This window comes from Vipera ursinii (genome assembly GCF_947247035.1).
Source record: "Vipera ursinii genome assembly, chromosome: 9".
NCBI classification, from domain to species: domain Eukaryota; kingdom Metazoa; phylum Chordata; class Lepidosauria; order Squamata; family Viperidae; genus Vipera; species Vipera ursinii.
The window spans coordinates 3,205,091-3,228,946 of NC_139523.1; the positions used below are offsets into that span (position 1 = coordinate 3,205,091).

At 46.0% G+C, this 23,856-nt stretch overlaps 1 protein-coding gene across 1 annotated transcript in view; it reads right to left on the reverse strand.

Moving 5' to 3' along the window:
- GRIK3 (glutamate ionotropic receptor kainate type subunit 3) overlaps positions 1 to 23,856 on the reverse strand; it is a gene marked incomplete at its 5' end in the record, with an annotated part of 230,445 nt that overhangs the window by 50,035 nt on the left and 156,554 nt on the right. Inside the window, 4 exons of the mRNA XM_083369037.1 lie at positions 6,268 to 6,381; positions 15,569 to 15,676; positions 21,794 to 21,937; positions 22,304 to 22,477. Of these exons, the coding sequence (XP_083225163.1) occupies positions 6,268 to 6,381; positions 15,569 to 15,676; positions 21,794 to 21,937; positions 22,304 to 22,477 (540 nt within the window). The remainder of the gene's footprint in view (positions 1 to 6,267; positions 6,382 to 15,568; positions 15,677 to 21,793; positions 21,938 to 22,303; positions 22,478 to 23,856) is intronic.

Genomic DNA, 23,856 nt, shown 5'->3' on the forward strand with positions numbered 1-23,856 from the left:
GCAGCCACGACTCTCTGTGCAAAAAGCTCTCTTCCCTTGGCACCCTTCCGGGAGGTCTCCAACACAGAGTCACTCCTGAACTCTGCCAGGCACATATTCTCAGGCTGTTTCACAATTTATTACTGGAAATGGCCAGGCATTCAATTTGCAAGCTTTCAAGGCTTGCTAATAAATTTATCAGCAAAAGTGCCCTCAATTCCAAGATCTTCACAGCTCTTCGAGGGCCTGGGGAAAGCAGAACCAACCGTCTGTTGGGCAACACGAGGCTGCTCCCAACACGTTGCTGCAATCTATGAGCAAAAGAGTGTGAAAGGGAGGGAGGGAGCGACTGGAGGCAGCCTTCTTCTCTCTTCCCCTTTTTTCCCCTTCTAGATTGCGGTTCCCACCAGCAACGCTACTATACACCCAAAGCAGCCAAGAACAAGAGAGCATCTGCATCTGCATCTTCCCTCCCTCCCTCCTCCAGGGGATTGTCCTTGCTCTCATGGAAGGAAAATAGAGTCCCTACAAACATCAGGGATTCTACTGGCTTCAAATCTCGCAAATACGGAGGCTCCTCCAGCAGAAACTGTCCCCAAGGGATTTGAGCAAGGAAAGAAGGAAAATCCAGCAGGGGTGGGGTGTCTGTTAGGTTTTTCCTCTCTTGCAGCCTGATCAGGACTGTTTCCTAGACCCAAGTCGGTTCTCTCCCTTCTAATGTCCCCTATTTATAGGACTTTGCATTTTGTTATCTTCTCCAGTTTTTTCTCTTCTGTTCTGCTGTCTCAAGGTACCGCCACATCCACTATTCAGACTTTTTTGTCTTTCTTATTGACAGTTGTTAAGTCTGATGTGTTATGCGGCAGGTGCTTGTCTCTTTGAATTCATTTGTCCTTCTTCATTTTCTATGACTTTGTCTACTCTTTGGTCCCACTAACTCTTGAATGCAGTCAAATGGTATTTCTTGCACATCTTACAATGCACAATTGTTGCTACTTTGTCATGCCATTGTCTGTAGATAGTCTGTGCGATCTTCTTGCAACAGCTAACCAGGTGGTCCACTGTTACTTCAACTTCTCTGCAGAGTTGGTGTTTGCTGTCTGTTGACGTCTTCTCAATTCTGGCTTTCTATGCATCTGTTCTTAAGGCTTGGCTTCTGCATCCGGAATTATCCCGTGTCTCTTCAACTTCAACTTTCCTGCTCCTAGCCAGTGACAGGTCTTGTTATCTGTTTTGCCTGCTAGTTGTTTTTTTTAAATATAATGGTCATGTAATACTTTGCTTTGCCATGTCCCTTTTCTATTCTTCATTTGGTCTTCTATGTGGATTATTTTGGACCATCTGCTATTCAATAAGCCTTCATGGTATACTAGTTTGAATGCATCTTCTTCACTATCCTTCAGGTATTTTTCCAATGCCCATCTTTTTTTCCTTCAACTATGTGATGTATTTGCAACATTCCTTGGTAAATAAGGTTTGCCAACCTTGCTGCATGAAGGGCATGATTCATTGTCCTTATTTTTCTGGTCTTCCTATTGAAAGCTTCTAGTTCAGCTTAAGTCCAGCCCACTATTCCACCTGTACAGCTAACGAATGGAAATGCCCAGCTGTTAATCGCCTTGATGGTATTTCATTTACCCAAGTTCGGAGTTTAAAATCTTATTCATTTTTCTGATCAATTCACTACTAACTTTACTTTGACTTCAATGTGTTTGAAGTTATCAGCCTGAAGGATGCCTGGATATTTGTTGTGATCTTCTTTATCCAGACTCCTGATTCTATTTTCATATGGCATATTAATTCCTTCAGTTTTCATTATTTTTCTCCCTGTTGATGGTACAGGTGGCACATTTGTCCACTCCAAACTCCATTGCAATATTTTGGCTTTATATATGGACAGTAGTGAGCAGTGATTCTATTTCAGATAGTATTTCTCCATACAGCTTCAGATTGTCCATGTAAAACAGGTGGGATAGTCTGGCAGGTGTTTTTGATGTCTGATAGCCATGGCTTGATGTGTCCAATATTAACAGAGGAATCAATGCAATGATAAACAGCAGTGGTGAGAGTAAGTCTATCACCATTGAACAGGAAATGTGCCTTCCATTGTGCCATTGATCTTTACACAAAGCTTCTGATGTTTCTAGCTGACTCCTATTATTTCTAAGCACTTAATTATCCAGTCATGTGGCAAGGAGTCAAATGGCTTCTTGTAATCAATCCACATTAGATTCAAGTTGCTCTTCCTTCTCTTGCAGTTTTCCAGAATCATGTTGCCAAGTAGGAGCTGATCTTTTGTACCTCTGCTGTTTGGACAGTTACCTTCCTGCTCAGGTGGAAAGAGTTTGATTTCAACTAGATACTGTTGGATGCATCAGCTACCATACCAGTTAGCAATTTCAAAGCTGTTTATAAACAAGTAATTGGCCTGTAGTTGTCAGTACTGCCCCTTTGTTGGATCTTTTATTATAACCAATCTTCAATTTCACTTTCTTATTTATTTATCCAATTTATTTGCTGCCCATCTCACAATTCAGGTGACTCTTGTTAAACTGCTTGGCAATGAATGGCTGCAGACCAATCAAATGCAGTTCCTCTTACCTGGTGCTGATTAATTCTTGATCTTTTTTTCCTTTTAGCTTCTTTTTTATTCTTATCCACCTCCTCTTTTCCAATCTGCATTCTTGCTTGGGTTGTCAAACAGCTGCACCCAGAACTGCACCGTTTCTTCTTTCGTCAGGTGTTCCTTGCATTCTCTCCATTAAATGGATTGGTAGAAATTCAACTGAAATTGTAGAGTCTGCCTATAGTGTGCAATTTGAATTTTGTGTCTGTTGATCTTCTTTGCTATAGCTGTTAGTTCCTGCTTTATTATTTCCATCGCTTCCTTAATCTTACGTGTTTCTAGATGATATTTCTTGACCAGGTATTATTTGGGTTTCTTTGGAACAACATCAGTGCAGACCACCTTGTTGCTTTGTGCTGTTCTAGATGCTTAGTTATTCTTTAACTCTTCTTTTTTTAGAACAAAGACTTTGTTCTTCCTGAGGCGAAGGCAGAGGAAAGGGTGCCTGGTATGGTGTCTCTCCCCTCCCCCATTTTGTAGATAGGAATCACATCAGGTCTGTTCCAGTCCTTTGGTATTTCTCTGGTGCTCCTGAAGCTTAGAAAGATTTGGTTCAGTGGATCCAAAATCACATCTCCTAAGATCCCTGGGTTGTAATCCATCTGTTCTTAGTGATTTAAACTTTAATTTAGAGTGCATAGGTGTGTTGTCTTATCATTTTCTTGCCTATTTTGACTTGCATTCCTAATCTATCTTTTACTGTACTGCTCTTGATAGGTTGGACCTTTCAGTCCTATTTTTTTTCTTTTGGGTAAAGGAGGATGCAAAAGATGAATTAGGTGTTCCGCTTTCTCCCTCCTACCCTTCACCTCCTTACCATCTTTTCTCATTCGTGGACCCATCGTTGCCTTGACTTTTTTTCTTGTTTCTTACATGTAATAAAGAAATGTTATTTTTGATATTTGTTTCAAATCTTAGTTCATTCTGAGGTGTCCTTGCAGATTCAGGCTATTTGCTGGTATTCTGTTTTAGCTATGTGTCCCTCTTTTCATTTTTTATATTTGACCTTTTTTCCCCCACTCAATTTGTCAGCAAGCTCTTTGGGCATTCACGGTGATTTTGTTTGCAGTTTCTTGTTTTTCTTTCTCTGTTCCCATTCTGTCACGGAGAGGGTGGTAGTGACACTCCAGCTTCAGGTGTTGGGTGCACATTCAATTGTTCTTCTGGGTCTTTTTAAGCATGGGATATAATGTTTAGTTGGTCTACTTCAAATTGGGAGAATAGCTTTCTTTTCATTATGTTGAAGCATTGAGTAACTAGCTGTTTCTCAGTTACTGTGGACGCAGGTCTTCTGTCTATCCATAATTCAAAAAGACATTTCATATATCCCCTCTTATTAGGTCTATTCTTGTAGTAGCATCCTATCCGTTTCCAGGTTCTCTTGTCTCGCCCATATATGGGTTGCAAAGTAGCCCACTTATCACCAGATTGTTCTGGTACCTCAACATCTCATGCAGACCTTGTTAATCCAGGCAACATCTGAGTCAACATGACTCTCCTGGTCTGTATCAGTCACATTTTTTTAGGTAGACAGATGAAGCATTAGTGGGTGCCCTCTGTTCCTCCCTTTTGTTTTTTCTTACTGTTAACAGAGACTTCCCATGTGTCTTTCCACTTACTATCCCTAACGAGAATAAAATTCAGAGGTGCACATTTTAATTTCTGGCAACAATGAATCTGCGCTAAAAATACAGCAGGCTGAATCTTCTGCAATACATTTGCAAATGTTCAGCATTTGGAAGAGTCGAAGCTTCGGAGGCAGCAAAGGACCTGGGAGAGTCCGTCTCTAGCAACGCCTCGGTACATCTTGACTGCAGCATCTCCTCCAGCCAAGGCTTGCAGGGGTGAGGCTGCCTTCTCCTGGTCTGGCGCCTCCATTTCAAAAGGCCAAGGACAATGGGAGAAGCCTGCCTTGTAGACAAGGCAAGAAGCTGAATGGGATTTTGAGAATTTATTATTCTTGAATATATATATTTTTTTAAGAAAAAAGGACCTGGAGAGAAGCTCTAGGGAACTCAAATCTTGCTCGCTATTTTTTTAACCTGAAATTGGCCTTAATAAAAGTGTTAACCAGAAATTACCGTGATTAAGGCTTGTAACTGTTTATTAGCATGTATGGCTGACTCAAAGGGATATTTGGGACTGGATTTTAAGAGCAGAGAACGGGAAGCTGATGGCCACAGTCTGTGCTGCTGCTGAGGGGAGAGGCAGAAAGTGGAAAGGTATTTGAGGTGGCAAGTGACAAGCGCCCCCGAGTCTTTTCCTCCTTCCAAGAGGGCGATGAGGGCCATCAGCTTCCCTTCCCTGCCACTCTCATGCTCTCAAACTTGTGGGTGCTTCTGAAGGAGATTTTTTTTTCCTTGCAACTGCTCTCCATCATAGGAAGTTGAATCAATTCCATCTTTTGTTAGGAATCTTTCTGTGGTTTCCTGCAATTTCTTCCATCTTATTTCTGACCCCCAAAAAAGCGCTAAGGAAGGCCTTGCTCGAAACCCCTTGAATAGGTCCACATACAAAGCCTCCATTCCCCCCTTCCTTTACCAGGAGCTAAAGTGAACAAAACTGGGGCTCCTCAATTAAACAAAGAATCAGGGAAAGCTAAACAGACAAAATGTCTAGAGAACATAAAAAAACAGTTGGTGCTTTATTGAATCATTGCTGCTGCCATCTTGCCTCTCTGAGGCATGCCTTGTGGACACCCTGCCACACAGGCTTGCTTTTCCAAACTCAAAACGACAGTGGTACAAGGACCCTCTCGGAGCCAGTCAGAGCTCAAGCACAAAACAGCAACACACCAGATAACAACTTCCAGTTGGCCCAACAATCAAACTCCGGCTCTCTTTTGGCTGACCCACAAAGGACTGGGAGTACACTGCAGGATCTGAGGAAAGAGACTGAAATGGATCCAGATCTAGAACTTCAAGGACACCACTTTCTCAGTCACGACACCCTTGAATGGAATATTTGGGACCGTCCCAGAAAAGATTGCAGGCCTGTTCTAGGCCATATAGGAGAAACAAAGAAGAAAGCTCCTCTTTCTGCCCCCACAGTGGGGCCCTTCAAAAAGAGCCCTAATCTATTCCACCCCACCCCAATCCTCTTCATTGCACTTAGCCCCCTGGGAGATAAAATAAAAAGGAAGAACACGCACAGGAGAAAAATACTAGCTGCTCAGCGCATTAAATTCTTCAGGCATATTTAGGAAACCATCCAGATTCAGGGTTGCTTGGAACTAACGATTTTAATGGCTCTCCCACCCTGCAGCGGTTCAGAGAAGCTACCAGTCACTAGGTGACCAGAGACCAACCTGCTATGGCAGCTGAGTTACCGAAAGCTCCTCCGGTCACCGGGAACACCCAGCTGTGCCTCAGTGGGGGGAGGTATCGACTGAGATGGATTCATAGAAATCCTGAGCCACTCCCGGCCGGGTGGCCTGAGGTCCCAGGACAACAATCCACAGCAGGCCAATTGCAACCCATTGGTCATCTCTGTTAACCCATGAGGAGAAATTCTTGGGCAGGCAAGAGTTTACAGAATCCCTGCCTGCCTGGTGAGCCAGAGCAGCTCAGTGTTTAAGGTTTTCTTTATTCATTTTTGGAGGAATGTATTTATCTCACATCTGAAGCAGTACAGGAAAGCAGAAGGATTCCCAAGTAACCTACCAGAACTGTGGTGACCACCAAAGATCGGTTGGTCAGGGAATCCGTCACGTTGGGCCCCTGTTTCCGGGTGATCTCGGTGATGTTCAGCCCATCCGAGGGGCTCCACACGCCAACCTGGGATGGAAACAAAGGCTAAGAGTGAGGAGAAACCAAACTAGAGCTTTTGGTCCTGAAAAAACAGGTGGCAAAGAAAGGCGGTCAGATAGTGTGAAGGGCCTAAATGAAGGCACAGAAAACGTCCTCAAATGCTGACAGCAGTAAACCTGGAAAAAAGTAAAAGGGAGAGCTCACCCATGTTTGTTCAGAGAGTATTTCCATCAGTTGAAGGCAAATAGTTTGTATGTAGATATGATAAGACACGTAAGATAACCTTTATTGTTATTTTTTACTGTGGGCACATTGGCACACATTAAAAATGAAATTTAGTTCCTTGCTCTCAAACATAACACACATTTAAGCCTGCTATATACAATAGATCTATAAACTTTCACCCTTACATATAAACAACGTATAAATATTAATCACTGTCCAACTTGAATACATAATGCAAAGAAGAAGCTTTAGAGTTCACCAGGTTAATGCTGTATGAAACAAAACTGTGGCTGAGTCTGGATGTTCTGCTGTGGATACCACAAAGCCCCCTCCTCCCAGAAGGTAACAAGGAAAACAGGTCGTGAAGAGGGTGCGTAGTGTCCCAGACAATCTTGCAGACCCTGCTCAAGCAACACTTTTGTGCCGTGTCCTGGATGGAAGGGAGGGAACTGCCAATGATCTTTTCTGCCGTCCTCACCACTCTCTGCACCGCCTTCCCATCTGAAGCAGTGGCGCTTCCAATCATTTGTAATGATTTGACTGAGGTAGATGAGAAGGGGAAGTAGAATATGGATTTCTTTTTTATCAAAATGAGAAAGAACGGAGACCAACTTGTCTCCTTTCTTAAATCTGCCCAGCAAAACCTCCTGAATCTCCAGGGGAAGAACTCTCTGGAATTCCCACCCAGTCTTTCCCCAGATACCATGGTTTCACCAGCACCAGCATCTGTCATCTTGGTTTTGAGCAAAGATCTCCACTTTCAGAGACTTCCCTTCCCTTCTTCCAACCAGGAATGACAACCGCTCTGCTCATTCGTGACTCTCCAACTTTCCTCTCCAGCACTTTCTTTTGCAGGGTTTTTCCTCTCCTCTCCTCCTCTCTCCCTCCAATTTGGGTCAGACCAGCAGCAATTGGGGAGGTTGGTGTGTCCCAGGCTCTAGTCTACAACCAACAACAACTTTTATTGATTAGCCCTTGGGCCATATCAAAGTACAAAGTTCCAGCAACAAACCGTCACCAAAACTAGATAAAAGCAATCCGAAATGGAATTTGATAAAATACAATTTAAAATGGAATTAAAATACAATTTAAGTTAAAATAGTAATAAAATGCAAATTTAAGATATAGATAAAATATGGAAACATTATATTTCGGAGTCGCCCTTACAATCTACCCCAATCAGTCCCACATATGCAGATCTTAACTGGATCATTTTGTTCAAATACTGTGCTACATTGGATGTTATTTTCAAGTTCTGGCCGGACATAAGGTAAGTTATTTTGATATGGGGATCCCAATGGGTCATTCGTTTGGTATATAGACCAAGATACCTGTCTCTCACCCTCTTATACAAACAACAGTCAAATAGGATGTGAGCCAGGTCCTCTACCTCTGCCGCTCCACAAATGCAGAGACGCTCATTGTACGGTATAGCATGAAATCTCCCATATCTGACCATTGTGTCAAGCTGTTCAAATCTTGCTCTCGTAAATATCTCCCTAAGATGTTTTGGGAGTTGTGACTTCAAATAACTGTCCACTTGAAAAGTACATTTGTATTTACTCAGCCATTTCAAGTTACCCACTAGTCTACAACCACTTACAGAAGGCTGGACCAATGGGACTCTGAACCTCCCTGCAACAGCCCTGGCTAGTGGCCAGGTCAGCTCCCCGGCCCTCATGACAGCACTGTTGCCCTTCAAGGGCAGAACCAGCTCCTTCTCCCCTTTTCCCTCTCCACTGGCTGACTCAGGCCAGCCCAGCCGCAGTCATTCCAGGTCACTATGCATGCAGATGAGGCAGCCATACCAACAAAAGGCATGCAAGGGGAGGCCTGCTTGCGTAAAGCTTTGGGGAAGCAAGCAAGCAATTAAGAATCACAGAATCCTAGGCTAGAAGGGCCCTTGGAGGTCTTCTAGTCCAAACCCCTGCCCAAGACAGAAGTCCTTATACCTTCCCGGACAAATGGTTGTGTCAAGGTTGAGTTGCTAAGATGCTTGCTAACCTCTGTCGCTACTCAATTTGCCATAGAAATAGGAGGGAGGGAGAGCTTGGGAAAGAAACAGGAGTTTCAAGAAGCCGTCCACAGACGGTGAGACTCAAGGTCACAAAAGCAGGTGTTTGACGGAGAAATGGACCGTTCCCATAACAAACCGAATAGGTGTGATTGGGCAATGTGAACACATGGTGGGTGGGGGTTATGAAAAGCTATTGTCAACTAATCAGATTTTCGCACAGGAAGACTAGAGTTGACTTTGCTTCTTCAGTACTGAGATGTATATTCAATAAAGTTTATCTTTTATGGCATTTCAAAGCTGTAAAGATTCCTCAGTGTTGAATTCACTAGCCGGATGGTTGACAAGTTGTCCAACCTCTTCTACAAAACCGCCAGCGATGGGGCATTCACTACGCCTGGAGGCAAGCTAACCATTAATCATTCCGTTATGAAATTCCTCTTTATTTCCACGTTGAATCTCCCTTCTGCCCATTGCTTCTTATCCTGCCCTCAGCTGCTATATACAACACCCTCTTTCCTTTGACAGCCCTTCACGTACTAGAAGATGCTATCATGTCTCCCCTAAGCCTTCTCTTCATTAGGCTAAATATACCTAGTTCCCTTAGCCGTTCATCATATGGTTTAGCTTCCAGACCCCTTATCATTTTTGTTGCTATTTTCTTCATTCTTTTTAGGGCCTCAGCATTTGTTTGGTATTGTGGTGATCAAAACTGGAGGAATTATTCTGAGTGTGGTCTCACCAATGTGATGTAAAATGGTTATATCACTTTTTGTTGCTTTGATGCTATCCCTCTATTGATGCAGCTTAGGAGACTGCATTGGCTTTTATGGTGGCAGCATCAGCAGCATAAGTCATATTTAAGTGTGGCCACCTAGATCCATCTCACTGTTAAGTCAGGTATCACCTATTCTAGGTGCAGGACCTTACTTTTTTCACCACTGAACTGTATCTTGTTAGATGGTGCCCAATCCTCAAGTATGTCAAGATGCTTCTGAATCTTGAGCTGATCTTCCAGAGTGTTGGCACTTTCCTGCAGCTTGGTGTCATCTGCCAATTTGATCAATTACCCTTCCAACCCCTCATCTAGATCAGGGGTGTCAAACTCAATTTCATTGAGGGCCACATCAGCATTGCGGTTGCCCTCAGGGGGCCGGGTGGGTATGGCCAGGGTGGGCATGGCCTACTGGGTGGGCATGGCTAGAGTGCGTATGGCCTACTGAGTGGGCGTGGCCAGCTCTACATCGTTTGCATCAAGGGTGCCTATGGGGGCCTGGGACAGATCTGAGGGTCTCTGGCAGAAGGAGGGTCTCTGGGCCAGGGCCAAGGCAGCGGGGACTGTTCCCTCACTCTTTCCAGGATGGCTTCGGGGGCCACATGAAACCGCTTTGCGGGCCGGATCTGGCCCCCGGGCCTTGTGTCTGACATGTCTGATCTAGATCATTTATGAAGATATTAGAGAACACCAGGCCAAAGACATATCCTTGAGGTACCCCACTGCATGTTTTGCTCTATGTGGATGGAATTCCTTTGAGGATTACATGCCAAGTCCTACCAATCCATCTGGTGGTGTCGCCTATTCCACATTGTTCTGTCTCACCAAGAAGTAGGCTGTGGTCAGATCTGTTAAATGTCTTATTGAAGTATACCATATCCACAAGTATACCATATCCACAGCATTTCCCTGAGCCACTAATTTAGTTACTTTATCAAAAAAAGGCAATAAGGTTTGTCTGGCATGATCTCTTTTTAAGAAAACCATTAGAAGAACACCAGAGCTACAGCCTATTCCTGTTTCGGCTGCCTTCCAGTAATCTCTTGTTTATTTCTAGATGCTCACAAATCCACTGCTTGGTTATCTTTTCTACAATTTTCCCAGGTATTGATGTCAAGCTGATTGGTCTATAGTTTCCTGGATCCATTTTACCATTTTTGAAGATTGGAAGCACATCAGCTCTTTCCGAGTCCCTTGTGCTCCTGAAGCTCTGAAAGATTTAATTCATTGGTTCCGAAATCACATCTGTCAGCTCCTTTAGTACCTTTGAATGTAAACATCTGGCTCCAGAGATTTGAACTCATGCAAAGCAGACACTATTCCCTTATCAATTCCTTGCCTATTTTGATCTTCATTCCTATTGTGTCTCCCACAGTGCTGCTCTTGATAGGTTGGGCTCTTTTTTCCTTTTGTGTAAAGACAGATGCAAAGATGGAATTAAACAATTCTGCTTTTTCCCTGCTGCGTGTCACCTTCTTGCTATCTTCTTCCATTAATGGACCTGAAAGAATCTTGTTTTGTTATTTCTAGCATTTGTTGCGAGTTCATCTGTGTCTTAGCTTTTCTGACTCAATCTTTGCAGATTTGGACTATTTGCTGGTATTCTGCTCTAGTTATATGCCCCTCTTTCCATTTTCTATACTTGTCCTCTTGCCCCTCAGAGTGTCAGAGTGCTCTTTGTGCAACCGTGCTAGGTTTTCGGGAGCCTCTTATTTTTCTTTCTCTGTGATATTGTTTTTGTTTGGGCCTTTATCATCTTGTTTTCAAAGTATCTAAAAGCATCATGTACTTTTTTCCCCTCTAAGATTCCTATGCATGGAATCCTTCCTATTCTCTCCCTTAGTTTGTTGAAGATGATAACACTAGTTTGACTTTGTTGTTACCTGTCCCTGCATTATGGTGAATTCTAGTCTGACATGGTCACTCTCCCCCAGAGTTCCTACCAGTTCCACCCCCTCAACCATTCTGTCCCTATTAGTAAGAATTAAGTCTGCTATAGTTGGCCCTTTACTTCCCTCCACCTTTTGAGATTTAAAGTTGTCAGCTAGACATGTCAGGGAACCTGGTTAGATGGCCTGTAGTAAACACCTATAGAAATGTCATTTACACACACACCCTAATATTCACCCAAATACTTTCAAATTGGCTTTTGTCCTTGGTATTGTGTATTTCTGTAGAGATGTAGTAATTCTTTACATACAATTCCTCCCCCTCTTTTTGAGTTGGTTCTGTCTCTTTTGAACAGTGTATAGCCTTCTAGCCCAATGTTCCAATCATGGCTTCCATCCCACCAAGTTTCAGTAACAGCAACAATGTCATGCCAATCCTCATGTACGAGGACCTCAAGTTCTCCGTTTGTTCCCCGTGCTTTGAGCTTTAGTGTACAAGCAACTGAGCCCTTTATGGTTGACCCAATGTTTGCTTCCTGCATCTCCTGTTACATGCCTGAGTGCCCCTCCTTTCTCACAACCCCTTTCCTCATTGTCTGATTTGTTGTCTTGGGATTTGTGCTTTGGGTTTGGTCCTAAAAATGGTCTCCCTCCCCCTCCAATTTTAGTTGAAAGACCTACGGATGAGCCAAGTCAGAGGTTTCCCAAATATATTCTTCCAGTCTTTGCAATGAGGTGCAGCCCATCGCTTGCCAGAAGCCCTTCTTCTAGGTAAGCCATGGTTCAGAAATCAAAACTTCTCTTGACAACACCATCTCTTAAGCCAGTGATTTACCTTTAAAATTCTCTGTTACTTCATTGTATGTTGACCTTTCATTCGCAATACAGATGAAAACACCACCTGTGCTCCTAACCCTTTTGCCTTCCTGCCTAGCTGTTCATAGTTGCTTGATAGGTTTTTCATGCTCTTTTTTATTGTATCATTCTTCCTAACGTGAAAGAGGAGAAAGAGATTATAATTGGATTGATTATATGGATAAGCCTTGTCACACCTTGGATCTTTGCACCTGGGAGACAAGACAACTCTCGATAGGTTGTGAATAGGTTGTGCAGTCTACAAATTGCTGATTCTGTTCCTCCGAAGTGAGTCACCAATCACCTGCTCATGTCTTTTTGGGGAACTCATTCAGACTTGTCTTTGTGACAATCTGAGCTACTTTTCGTCCTCATGGGAACATTTGATACTCCAGATGTCTGTGTGTTTTCTTCCAGGGGGAGGATATGAAAGCGATTGTTCAGCTCCAGTGGCAGGGACAATCTCCTGGTATTTTTCTCCTTAGAGTGACATGCTGCCATCAGTCTGCCTCCAGGGCTTCTTTCTTTTTCTTGTAGTTGTGTCTTCCTTGCTGCATTTAGTTTGAGTGCTGACTTCTGCCTTTCCAAGGAATTCCTCCTTTTCACAGACGAGACTCAGAGTGGCAAGACGTGCCCCTAGACCAGCAGCCCCAAACCTTTTGGGCACCAGGGACTGGTTCCATGAATAGAGGTGTGTGTCTATGGCCCGGAAGGCTGCGTGGTTTTGTGTGCTGCCTGCATCCTGCGGATCGGGCTTTGCTCCTTTGCGCTGCCCAGTTGCTGGCATGCCGTGGCCTGGTACGGGTCCACAGACTGAGGGTTGGGGACCCCTGCTCTAGACCATCCATTTTCTCCTCTAGCGATCAGATCAGTTTGCACCTGATGCAGGTGTAATTTAATTCCTCCCTGGGCAGGAGTACAAACATAGCACATACCTTGCAAGTCAGTGCAGTGGTAGCTATGGCTTTGTTACTCTTCAGGATTGGTGCACAAATATGTATTTTCTTAAAGACTTTCTGCTTTAGGCTTTTAGTTGTAGGCTTTTAGGTCCGCGGGCCGGTAGCGTGATCCACTGGATTAAGTCACAGTTGTTTGCAGGTCATGGTGAGCAACTCCTTGCTCTCCCAGCAACCTTTGGTGCTATGCAGACACCACCAGTGATTTGCAAGGGAGCAAGCTGCTGCATTCAGCTGTCACCAGGGCTTTTGCAATCAGATCACAGTCAATTGCCCCATTTTGAACAGTGGTAGGATCCTGGGTTTCTGAACAGCCCTTTGCTCTGTTGAGATGGGTTTGACTTGCTTGGTGGCTGTTCCTTGCAGAAACTGGAAATGTATATCTCTATCTGGGAGCTGCCTCTGCCTCACAGATGAGCAAAGTAAGGGGACCATTTGGTTTTATCTTCGGCGGGGGGTGTCACAAAGCTCCTTTGCTGGGCAGTTTTGCTTGAACATTCATTGAAATGACACGCACGCACACACACACACACACACACACACACACCTGAATTTGTTCAGTGAGCAGCACACAACCTCAGCTAGAGACACTTCAGATCCACTAGCTCTGCTGCCAATAAGCTTGTTGAAAAAATAATGAAAGATGTGTTGCAACATCACAACCAATCCCAGCCTTTGGTAACTGTGTCAGAAGCAAATATGGAACTCACGAGTCCTGGCAACATTTCATCTTTGCTCCCACCCACCACCCACCCCCAGGTTGGAAGGGCCAGATCTCCTGGGGGGTCAGGCAGGGCCGGCGCCATCTGAAGACTCCAGTCCAGCCTTGAAACGAGTTGGTCTCTGAAAGGGCAGCTCTAATAAGCAGAAAACGTGGAATGTGTGCATAATGACTTCAAATGATCTTTCCAAAAATGTTAGGCGATACATCATCGATGTCCATAAAGCTTACAAATGAGAAAGCAGAACGTAAAGATTTATTTCCCCATTTTCTTAGACGGACCAAAGGATCCAATCTCAGTCAAACCATGCAATATTCAAAATCTTCTTTTTGAAATAGTATTTTAGGAAGCCGCACTATCCACCTGCTTATACAATAATCCACAAAAAAGAAGTGTGCAGCCATACAGTGAAAGAGTTTAGTGAACACACTTCTTGGTTTGCTGCTTATCTGAGAACTACCCCCTCCCCTTTATCTGACAATAAGCAATGGGGGGGGGGGAAAGACTTGTGGGACTGTTGGGAACCAAAACACCAAGGCTCCCCACTCCCCTCGCCTACAATGACTTCAGCGAGACGAGGCCATCTCTGCAGGAGCCCGAAAGCTGATTGCATTCATTGTTGTTTTGCAAATCCCTAACACGATTCCCCTAACTGTGGTAGCTCAAGAGCACGGAATACGGCATTACCAATCTGCAAGTTGCAGAAGGCGGGAAAGTGCTAAACCCGAAACCTTAGCAAATGTAAAATACTGAACACAAGGCACAAGTATCCACGGGGATTTGCTTTCATTTGGGACGCCATTAATTCGCATTACATCCTGACAAGGCTGTAAGGCCGACTGCCGAGATTTGAGGCAGCCACTTTAAAGCCTCTCTTGAGCTCGGAAAAAGCTTTAAACACATACACACACACACACAGGAGGAGGAGGAGGAGGAGGAGCACCTCTGCAGTGGGCACAACCAGGAAACAAGGAAGATGAACAAATGATTTTTGCTTCTTGACGGCAGAGGAGATGCCAAAAAGTGACCTGGCACCAAATGTCACAAGGGGGGATTTTTCCCCCTCCCCGTTGCAGTTCATAGACACCCCTTCGCACAGGTCACCACTACGGGATGCCCGATGGGCACAAGGGAAGTCATTAGCCCCCAGGACCGATGGTTGGTTGCTGTGGCCACATCAAACCTTCCCAGAATGACCTAGGCTGGATTGCCAGGTGTGTGTGTGTGTGTGTGTGTGTGTGTGTGTGTATCAACTAACAGGGAGGGGTGGTAAGGCTGCCTCCTTTCACCCCTAGAGTTGCAAGAGTTTTCCAACCAATCTAGCCAAACCATTCAATGGTGATTCAAGGCCTGAGCTGCAAGTAACGGTTGGACAACCATTTGACTGCGATGGTCAAAGCTCTCCTGCCTTGAGCAGGGGGTTGGACTAGAAGACCTCAAAGGTACCTTCCAGCCCTAGGACTGTAGGATATTTTTTAGGCTAGTCAGAGCTATGGAGCTGGAGAAGCTGGGGAAAAAACGTGATTGTTTAAAAAAAGCTTTAAGGAAAGATAAAAGAGTCTGTACCCAAGTTGGGGCCAGCCCCCACTCATGCGAGGAACCCACAGCAAAGTAGAGCCTGCCATCTTGGGGGGGGAGGGGAGGCATTTGTTCCTCTGGGGACTCGGGCACGTCCCCCTCTCTCTGAAGCTGCCCAAGTGGGGGGGGGGGGGTCCTGGCAGCCGCTGAGACCCTTCCGCAGAGGTGCCAAGAGACGAGCGAGTAAAGGAGCCACCCACCTTTTCCAGCCCATCTTCCTTCAGGCTGATGACGTCCAAGTCGAAGTCCGTCCTGAGGCCGCTGGTTTTGTTGAAGGCAATCCGTCCCGTCAAGCCCTCCCACTGGGCCTGAAAGGCAGAGAGGAAGGAGGGGTGGGCACCAGGGCCAGCAGCAGGGGTGGAGGGGCGAGGAAGACCTGCGCCAAGTCAGGAGCGAGCTGCCTCTTTTAGCTTCGCCAAACCCTTCGCCGCTTCCTGTTCTGCAAAACTGGAGAGAAATCCATAGCCCACCCCCACCTTTCAGAAATGGCCAATGCTCACAGCTTCTGGTTCACTGGAGAGGATGGTGCTGGGCTCTAAGCCCCGAAGGGGGGAAACCCTTTGGAGCTTTGGGTGAGACAGCCTGGAGGGAAAGCAAGGAAAGCCTTCCAAGCCATCCCGGGCCACACTTCTAGATGCTCTTTCCAAGACCAGCGTGCAATCTGGAGCTATCCAGACGATCCATTCATGGCCTCTTCTCCCCTTCACCCTCCCTAATGTTATCATCCAGATCCCCCTGGCTTCATCCTGCAATTCCATTGGGCCAATGCAGCAGCAGACTTTCTGTAGGCAGGGTGTGTGTGTGTGTGTGTGTGTGTGTGCACGCGCAGACTGCTCAAATCAAACTCTGTACTGGCAGTGAGGCTAGAGATTTAGTGCTACCAGTCCTGGCTCACTCAACCTAAAAACTGTTCTGAGTCTTGGTTTGGTATCTGCTGCTCCATCCGTTAAAGAGCGAGCTGGTTGTGGGCTTCCGTTCCTGGCCGTGGGTGTGGAGAGGTCCGGCACGAGCCTTGGAAAACTAGATGAGCAATCTCTGCCATAGGGGCAGGTTCATCTCCAGTGGCCCAAGGCAAACCTCTTGGCTGTGGCCCCTGAGGGGCGGCAGCAGAAAGAGGCTGACAAGAAAGAGGGAGGTCACACAGAGACACTTCTTCACAGTAGAAGGGGGCCCGGGTCCCATGAGGGTTCCCCCCTGCTGTGCTCCAGGGGACACTCTGGCCCTTCAAGTCCAGAAGGACCTGCTTAGCCCTCCTCTCTTTGGTCTGCTGGATCTGGGCTGAAACCCTTGGCCATCACTGGATGGTAGCAAACAGGGTTGAGCCTGTTCTTTTCTGGCTTCTTGTGGTGGCCTTCCATTTTTACAGCCCGTGTATGACATGGCGATTCACTCTCTCCTCATCTCCAAGGCCCACAGAAATGAGTGGGGAAAACTTTGGGGCCTTCTGGACTCTGCGTGGGGTTGACTTGACTGCGGCGGAGGGAGAGACAGCCGGAGCAACAGATCTTCCCTTGCTGCTACTGGCTCCTTCCCGCCAACCCTCTCTGCCATTCTTCTGCCCTGCCCTGCTCTGCTCTACCACGTCTGGGCAGAAAACATGGGGCCCCTGGGAGCCAGGTAAAAGGACCCTCAGAAAACCTCTCACAGCCACTCGGATCATGATTAGCTGCCATCATGGATGGCAGAAAGCAAAGTCGGATGGTGCCAGGGCAGGCTGGCAATCTTCCTGGGCCTCGGATCACAGGAAGACCAATTTCTTTAGATTTGCAATACTGCTCCGTGACTTCGTTCAGTAGGAAGGATATACACATCGATGTTTGCATTTTTTCCCCCGTATCACGTGCCCAAAGTAGACTTTTTACTGTTCTCAATATTCTTTTGTTTACAACTGCACACTGGAATGCTGCTCTCCTCTCAGCGGTTTCCCAAGCTTGAGTAGCTAAGGTGGCATACGTTGAAAGATCCTGGATCATATTTAAATCATAATTTAGGCCAGGGGTCAACCACCCCCAGGCCTGCGGGGTACGTGCACTCTCTGACACAGCAGGGATAATCAGAGGCACAAAGGGTGGAGGGAGAACAGGCCCTGGGATGGGGTGGCTGCTTCGTCCCGTAGAACTCCTGGGCGCCCATCACCCTCAGTTCCTTAACGAACAGAGGGCAGGTGACTGAGATAGACAAGTACAGGGAAAGCGGCAAAGTGACAAAAGCCCATTTGCTCATCCTTCACTATGGCCAGGGTGCTGAGATGAGAAGAAGCAGGCTGCCGCTGTCAATGCTGCCAACACCGAATGTTATTGCTTGACAAGAGATGAAGAAGTAGCCATTTCATATGTTAAACTTGTCTATTGCTTTAAGACTTGTGTATTGCTTTAGTTTAAAATTGGGAGGAGGGAAGAGTAGGAATGCACTTTCAAGGCCATTTGTCTCTCTAAAGAAGATAAGGCTTTGGCGGTTCTTCTAGGGGAAGGGAAACTGATTCTTTAAATTAATTGGAGAATATGATTAATGACAAAATTAGAAAGGTGGAGAATTGTGTTTTAATATATTGTGCAAGGGGCGGAGATTTCAGATTCCAGCTTCCTTCGAGCAAGCATTTGCCGGTGTATGAGGCTAAACAATGTCACTTGTCACTTGAAAAGCCCACACATCGGAAACTTGACAGCCGCGTTGCCTCTTCCAAGCTGTCCTTCTTTCCCAGTCAACTGCAAAGTTCTGCTCTTTCTGGCTGGAAGGTTGGTCTGGGGTGGGGTGGGGTAAAGGGTTCCACCTGGAGGAGGCAGGAAGCTGCAAAGGAGAAGCTGCTGAGAAAGCTGGCCAGGGACCAAAAGAGAGGCCACGCCACACAGCAGCCCTTCCTGCAATCCAGGTAACTCGTCTGGCTCTCCAGCACAGCATGACAGATTTTGCACAATGTGAAGATGTAGTGGAAAGAGTTGGGAAAGGCCATTATTCCGTAAACTGGAATGACAGCGTAAGATGAGTGTTCAAACCAGGGAGCCCACCTTGTGTGATTGAGGTTGGGTTGTTAAGGCATTAAAAAAAACCCTCTAAAACCAGGGGGAAGCAACCTTGGCTCTTTTATGACTTGTGGACCTCAACTCCCAGAATTCCTGAGCCAGCACGGCTCAGCTTGGAAACTTCTCCCTTTCCCCTCAGCATGGCTGGCTCAGGAATTCTGGGCGTTGAAGTCCACGAGTCATAAAAGAGCCAAGTTGCCTCCCCCTGCTCTAAACCTTCAGAGGGGGAAGGATCTGCCCCTCTGCTCTTGATTTTTACCAGGTGACTGAACTCTGTTGTCCTGGGATCTTCAAGGGCACAGCTGGTGCGCTGAACTCTGATATGAGAGAAAGATCAGTATTCCTCCTTACATGTGGCTCTCCTTGGATGCAGAACGTTAAATCAGGGGGAGTCAGATAGTATCTTTTCAAATAACAGATTTTTTTTTTCAAAGGCATAAGCTTTTGTGACAGGCAGCTACCACTTAGGAAAGCGTATGCCTTTTAATCAAATCTGTTGAAAATTTGTACTGATGGAGAAGACTCTAGAAGCAGGGGTGTCAAACTGCCGGCCTGCGGGACGGTTTCACCATACCAAAACCGCGCCTGCCCCATTGCCGGCAATGCAAAAAGAGTTGCAACACGTGGCAACACGTCACGTGATGTGGTGAGTTTGACACCCATGCTCGAGGGTCCCTTGGAGTGCAAGGAGATCCAATCGGTCAATCCTGACTGTGGCCAAAGTGTTTGGAAGCTGAAGCCCAAATACTTTGGCCCCCAAAAGAGAAGAGAGGACTCCTTGGGAAAGGCAGAAGGCAAAAGGGATGGCAGAGGAGACAGTTAGATGAGGACTTTATGGCAGTGCGACAGAACACCATTAATGTTACTTCCTGGCTCCTCCTGACCTTTGGCTGTCATAGGCTACCCTCCTGCTTATTATGACCTCCTGCTTCTCCTCTCAGAGCAAACACGTCTGTTTCTCCAGCTTTTGAGGAGAGACAGAACGAGCTTCTATTTCCTGCTCATCCTCCTTTCCCCTTCCATTTTATCTGATGGGTAAATTAAAATAGGTTGGCTGGGGTCTAAGGTCTCGATGGTGTCTGGAGCACACAGAGCAGATTAACTTGCAAGCCTTGCCTGGCTTCAGCTCTGATTTTACAGGGCCTGACCCGCCTCCTTTAGATCAGGTCAACTCGTCCCTTCTCATCAAAAGCATCTGTTGTGCCGTGGAAGGGACGGCCAGCTTCAAAAATGCCTTCTGCTCAGGGCCGCTCCCAAGAGGGATGCTGCAGCGGCTGTTTTATGGTGTTTGCTTCCAGCAGCAGATTTTGCAAATTTGCAACTAGCTAGAACAGGGGTCTGCAACCTTGACAACTTTAAGACTTGTGGACTTCAGCTCCCAGAATTCCTCAGCTGAAGTCCACAAGTCTTAAAGTTGTCAAGGTTGCAGACCCCTGAGCTAGAACACAAGGAAGCGGGAGACCCTGGGATAAGACAACCCAAAGGAAACACGACAGTTTTAAGAGCATCCAAAGTAGCCCTGGCATCCAGATAGTCTGGGAACTGGGAAGAAAGCGAGAAAAGCATCCAGGCCTCTGGATCTCCTTTCTGGCATTTAGCCCAAGTTCTATCCTTGCTCACTGCTGGGTAGATTGTGCACTGCACCTTGACCAGCCTGAATTTTGCTAACGTCCCTCTGAATTCTATGCTGAAGGCAGCACAGAAGACTAATTATCAGTTGCCTCCCATTATTTGGTTCCTTTCAAAACTAGCTGTAAGAAAAAATGGGAGGAAGCCAGGAACGCACATCCCACCCCCTCCCACAACAGTGGAGGCAATTATTTAGCCCAGGTCAGAACAGCTTCCTTTAAAAGACTGTTCACAAAAGTCGTGCAGCAGGTCATATTCTGAAGGCTTCACTCATAACTGAATAGCGAGGCCACCGGTGGCTGTGTCCCACACCTCCTGCTCCTTGAGAAGCAGTTGTGAGTAGCCACCTTCTTCTGACCCTGAAAGTAATAGGTGCAGCCTCCTTACAAGTAATTGCACAGCCATCTTTCCCCATGATACGGCTGGATTGTTTTTAAAGCTTTTCAAGTGGCTGGACATCTCTCCCACCGCGAGCAGAAGCTCCACAGCTTGTGAGCAAAAATATTTCCTTCCCAGCCAGAGCCATTTCACTCTGCTGGCTGATCTCTCTCTCTCTCTCCACATTGTGCATAATTTCTCATACCGGTATCACTTCCTTCCAATTGCCACTGCAGCCAGCAGCCACTTAAAGCCTGATCTTCTACTCATTTCATTACCATTTGGCGATGATAAACCGAGCCCGAGAAACCACAAGGAAGCCTCAAAGGAACTGTGGGTTACAATGATTTGGCAGCAATGTCGCCTGGTGTTCCAGCGAAAGGGACATGAGTCAAGCGTAGCATTTTGAGAAAAAGAGAAGAATCTGCGTAGGCCAGCCCATTCAAAGGAAGCTGAGTCTTAATCCAAGGACAAATGTTTGCAGACTGACTCCCTGTCTTCTGTCTTTATGTGCCTGCCGGCAGGAAGCACTTCAATTTTTCATGCACACAATTGTGAGGTCATTGCATGACCTCCTCAACAATCTGAACAGTGCTTGAGCGTAGCTGCTGCTCTCGTGGCAATTACTTCTTCTTGAGCCAGCAGGGACCCTTTGAAATTATGCATCTGGTAGAGGGTGACAAATGAATTAGTGGGCTCCGTCTACAATTGAGGGGATTCAGGCTTGCTTGCTTGAGAAACGTCAGGATAAATACCTAGCTGGCTAAACAAACCAGGCCAAGGAGTAGCTCCACTGGAACGTTCCTTTCATCTAAAAAAAGGTCCTGATGACATGAAGCATCACTGCCTGTGAGTCTCTAACAGCCCAGCCCCAGCCCCTCTGCCAGGTCCCTGTTAGAATGCTGCCATTCCGAGGGGAGGGGAGATGAAGGTTGGGAAGTAGAAAATTTACTGCTTTGCTTTGATGTATCTGCATGGGAATTTGGTGGCAGGGGGGGAGGTGGGCCATAAGGGCTATCTGGATGGACTCTTATCCATCCAGTTCCAGCCTGCAGTTCCAGCCTGTTACCAAGATCGCAGCGCCAGGAAGACAACTGATCACCTTCTCGGCTGGGAGTTCTCATAACACCTTCATGCCAGCGGATTGGCTCCGGATGGACTGGGGCACTGGGGGGGGGGGTTTTGCCAATTGGGGGTTTTAGTTTAACGGTTTGAGCAGGAACTTCAGATTCTGCCTGCCTTCTCTGCAATCACTTTCTCTCAGTAACGGTTCCTTTTGAAATGGTACTCGTTTCAAGAGTGGTTCTTTCCTGAAAAGGTAGCAGAGGCAGGGCCTTACACCCTCTCCCTGTGACTGCCTCCTCTGCAACATCTGCCCAAGTCCGGGGCTCCTCTTACCTCTTTGATAAAATTCATAAAGCGCCCACCAAATCGCCAGGCTTTGTGCCGATGACACTGAAGAGAGTTGACCGTCATCTGAGGGGCCCGCTGGTAACACACAGAGACGATGTGGACGGCATCGTACAACAGGGCAGCATCTGTCTAAAATGAAGGGGGACAGTAATTGCTTTGATCACATGCAGCCACTCTGAAAACCATCCCCCCTCTCCGTCCCCAAACATTCCCTCAATTCTATAGGGCTGTTAAGGCCGCTGTGGGGAGCCACTGCTTCTACCCGAAATGCCTGGGGTTGGCGGACTTCCAGGCAATCATCCCGAATCCAGGATAATATTAGGAGGAAAAACTCCCTTCAGGTGCAGCCTGCAAATTGGCCAGACTCTTCTTCTGACAAAAGCGGAGGGTGCTAAAAAGCTTTTGGTGCAGCCTGGCATAAGCCGAATGAGCTGCAAACCTTTTCCGATTTGACAACCGCAGAAAAGGACTAGGAGTTCATAGTGACCGTCGTACCATCATGACCCCTGCGATCAATCCAGGCTCCAGTCTGGGGGCCATCTGCAACCTCTCCATGGACCATTTATCAACGATGGCAGACACGTGGGGATTATCCACGTTCAAGATGCGGAAGCCAGTCAGGTTTACTCCAGAGTAGCGATATTGCTCAAGATCGATTGCGTACAGATCCTGTTGGGGAAAAAACAACAACTCTTCATCTCAGCACTCTGCCTGCTCTTATTTTCGGCATGATTGAACGTGAAAACTCTTGCAAAGTAAGAGGAAAAGAAAGGTTGCTGAGAAATGTCATCCACGTTTCTGAACTTGGAAAATTCGCAGATGCTTTGCCTGAGCAAACAACTTTACAATTTAGGTGCAGAAATCAGTATTGGTTCCAATTAAGAAGCATATCTCAGCCAAGAATCAGTTAATTGTGATGATTAATTGAGCATAAGGAGAAAAGATAAAATATTGGAAAGAAAATTGATGAATGGGAAACTACGTTATTACGTCGTGCTGCTATTAACACTCACAGGAATTAAAAATTGTGTCAAATGCCAAAGTAAGTAGAAAAGCAGTGAACCTCTAGCCCCAGAAATCACCCTCTCCATATGTGCCTTATTTATTTAATTATTTAGCGTATGGCAATATACATGGATTAAATATAGATTAAAAGTAACACAATAAAATATGAATGTTAAAAAGATCTGTATTCAGATACCAATCTCTCGGCTATCCAACCACTGAAGTGCAGCATCGTTTATATTAAAAAAAAATCAGATACTACACTGGTGTACAGGTAGTCTGCAATTTATGACCACAATTCAGCCCAACATTTCTGTTGCTAAGCAAGACAATTGTTAAATGAGTTTTGCCCCATTTTATGAGTTTTCTTGCCATAGCTGTTAAGTGAATCCCTGCAGTTGTTATGTTAGTAATGTGGTTATTAAGTGAATCTGGCTTCCCCACTGACTGCTTGTCAGGCAGTCGCAAAAGGGGATCACTTGAGCAACCATCATATGTACGTGTCAGTTGCCAAGTGTCTGAATTTCAATCACGTAACCATGGAGATGCTGCAATAGTCATAAGTGTGGAAAAAGATCCTAAGTCACTTTTTTCAGTGCTGTTGTAACTTCGGATGGGCACTAAATGAACGCTTATAAGTCGAGGACTATCTGTATGCCCTCAGCTTACAGCCAATCACAATGTGATCTACGGTTTGACATGGGATCCCATATAGGCCCCTTTAATCCCTGTGTACAGGCACTCCTCGACTTACCACCACAACAGAACCCAACATTTCTGTTGTTAAGCGAGACATTTGTCAAGTGAGTTTTGCCCCATTTTACGACCTTTCTTGCCACAGTTGTTAAGTGAATCACTGTAGCTCTTAAATTAGTCAAACGGTTGTTCAGTGAATCTGGATTCCCCCACTGACTCACCAGGACACTGCAACGGTCATAAGTATGAGCCAGCTGCCAAGCGTCTGAACTCTGATCACATGAGCACAGGGATGCTGCAAGTATGACGCTTGAGATAGTTCAAAGGTTTTTGAAGAATTGGGATAA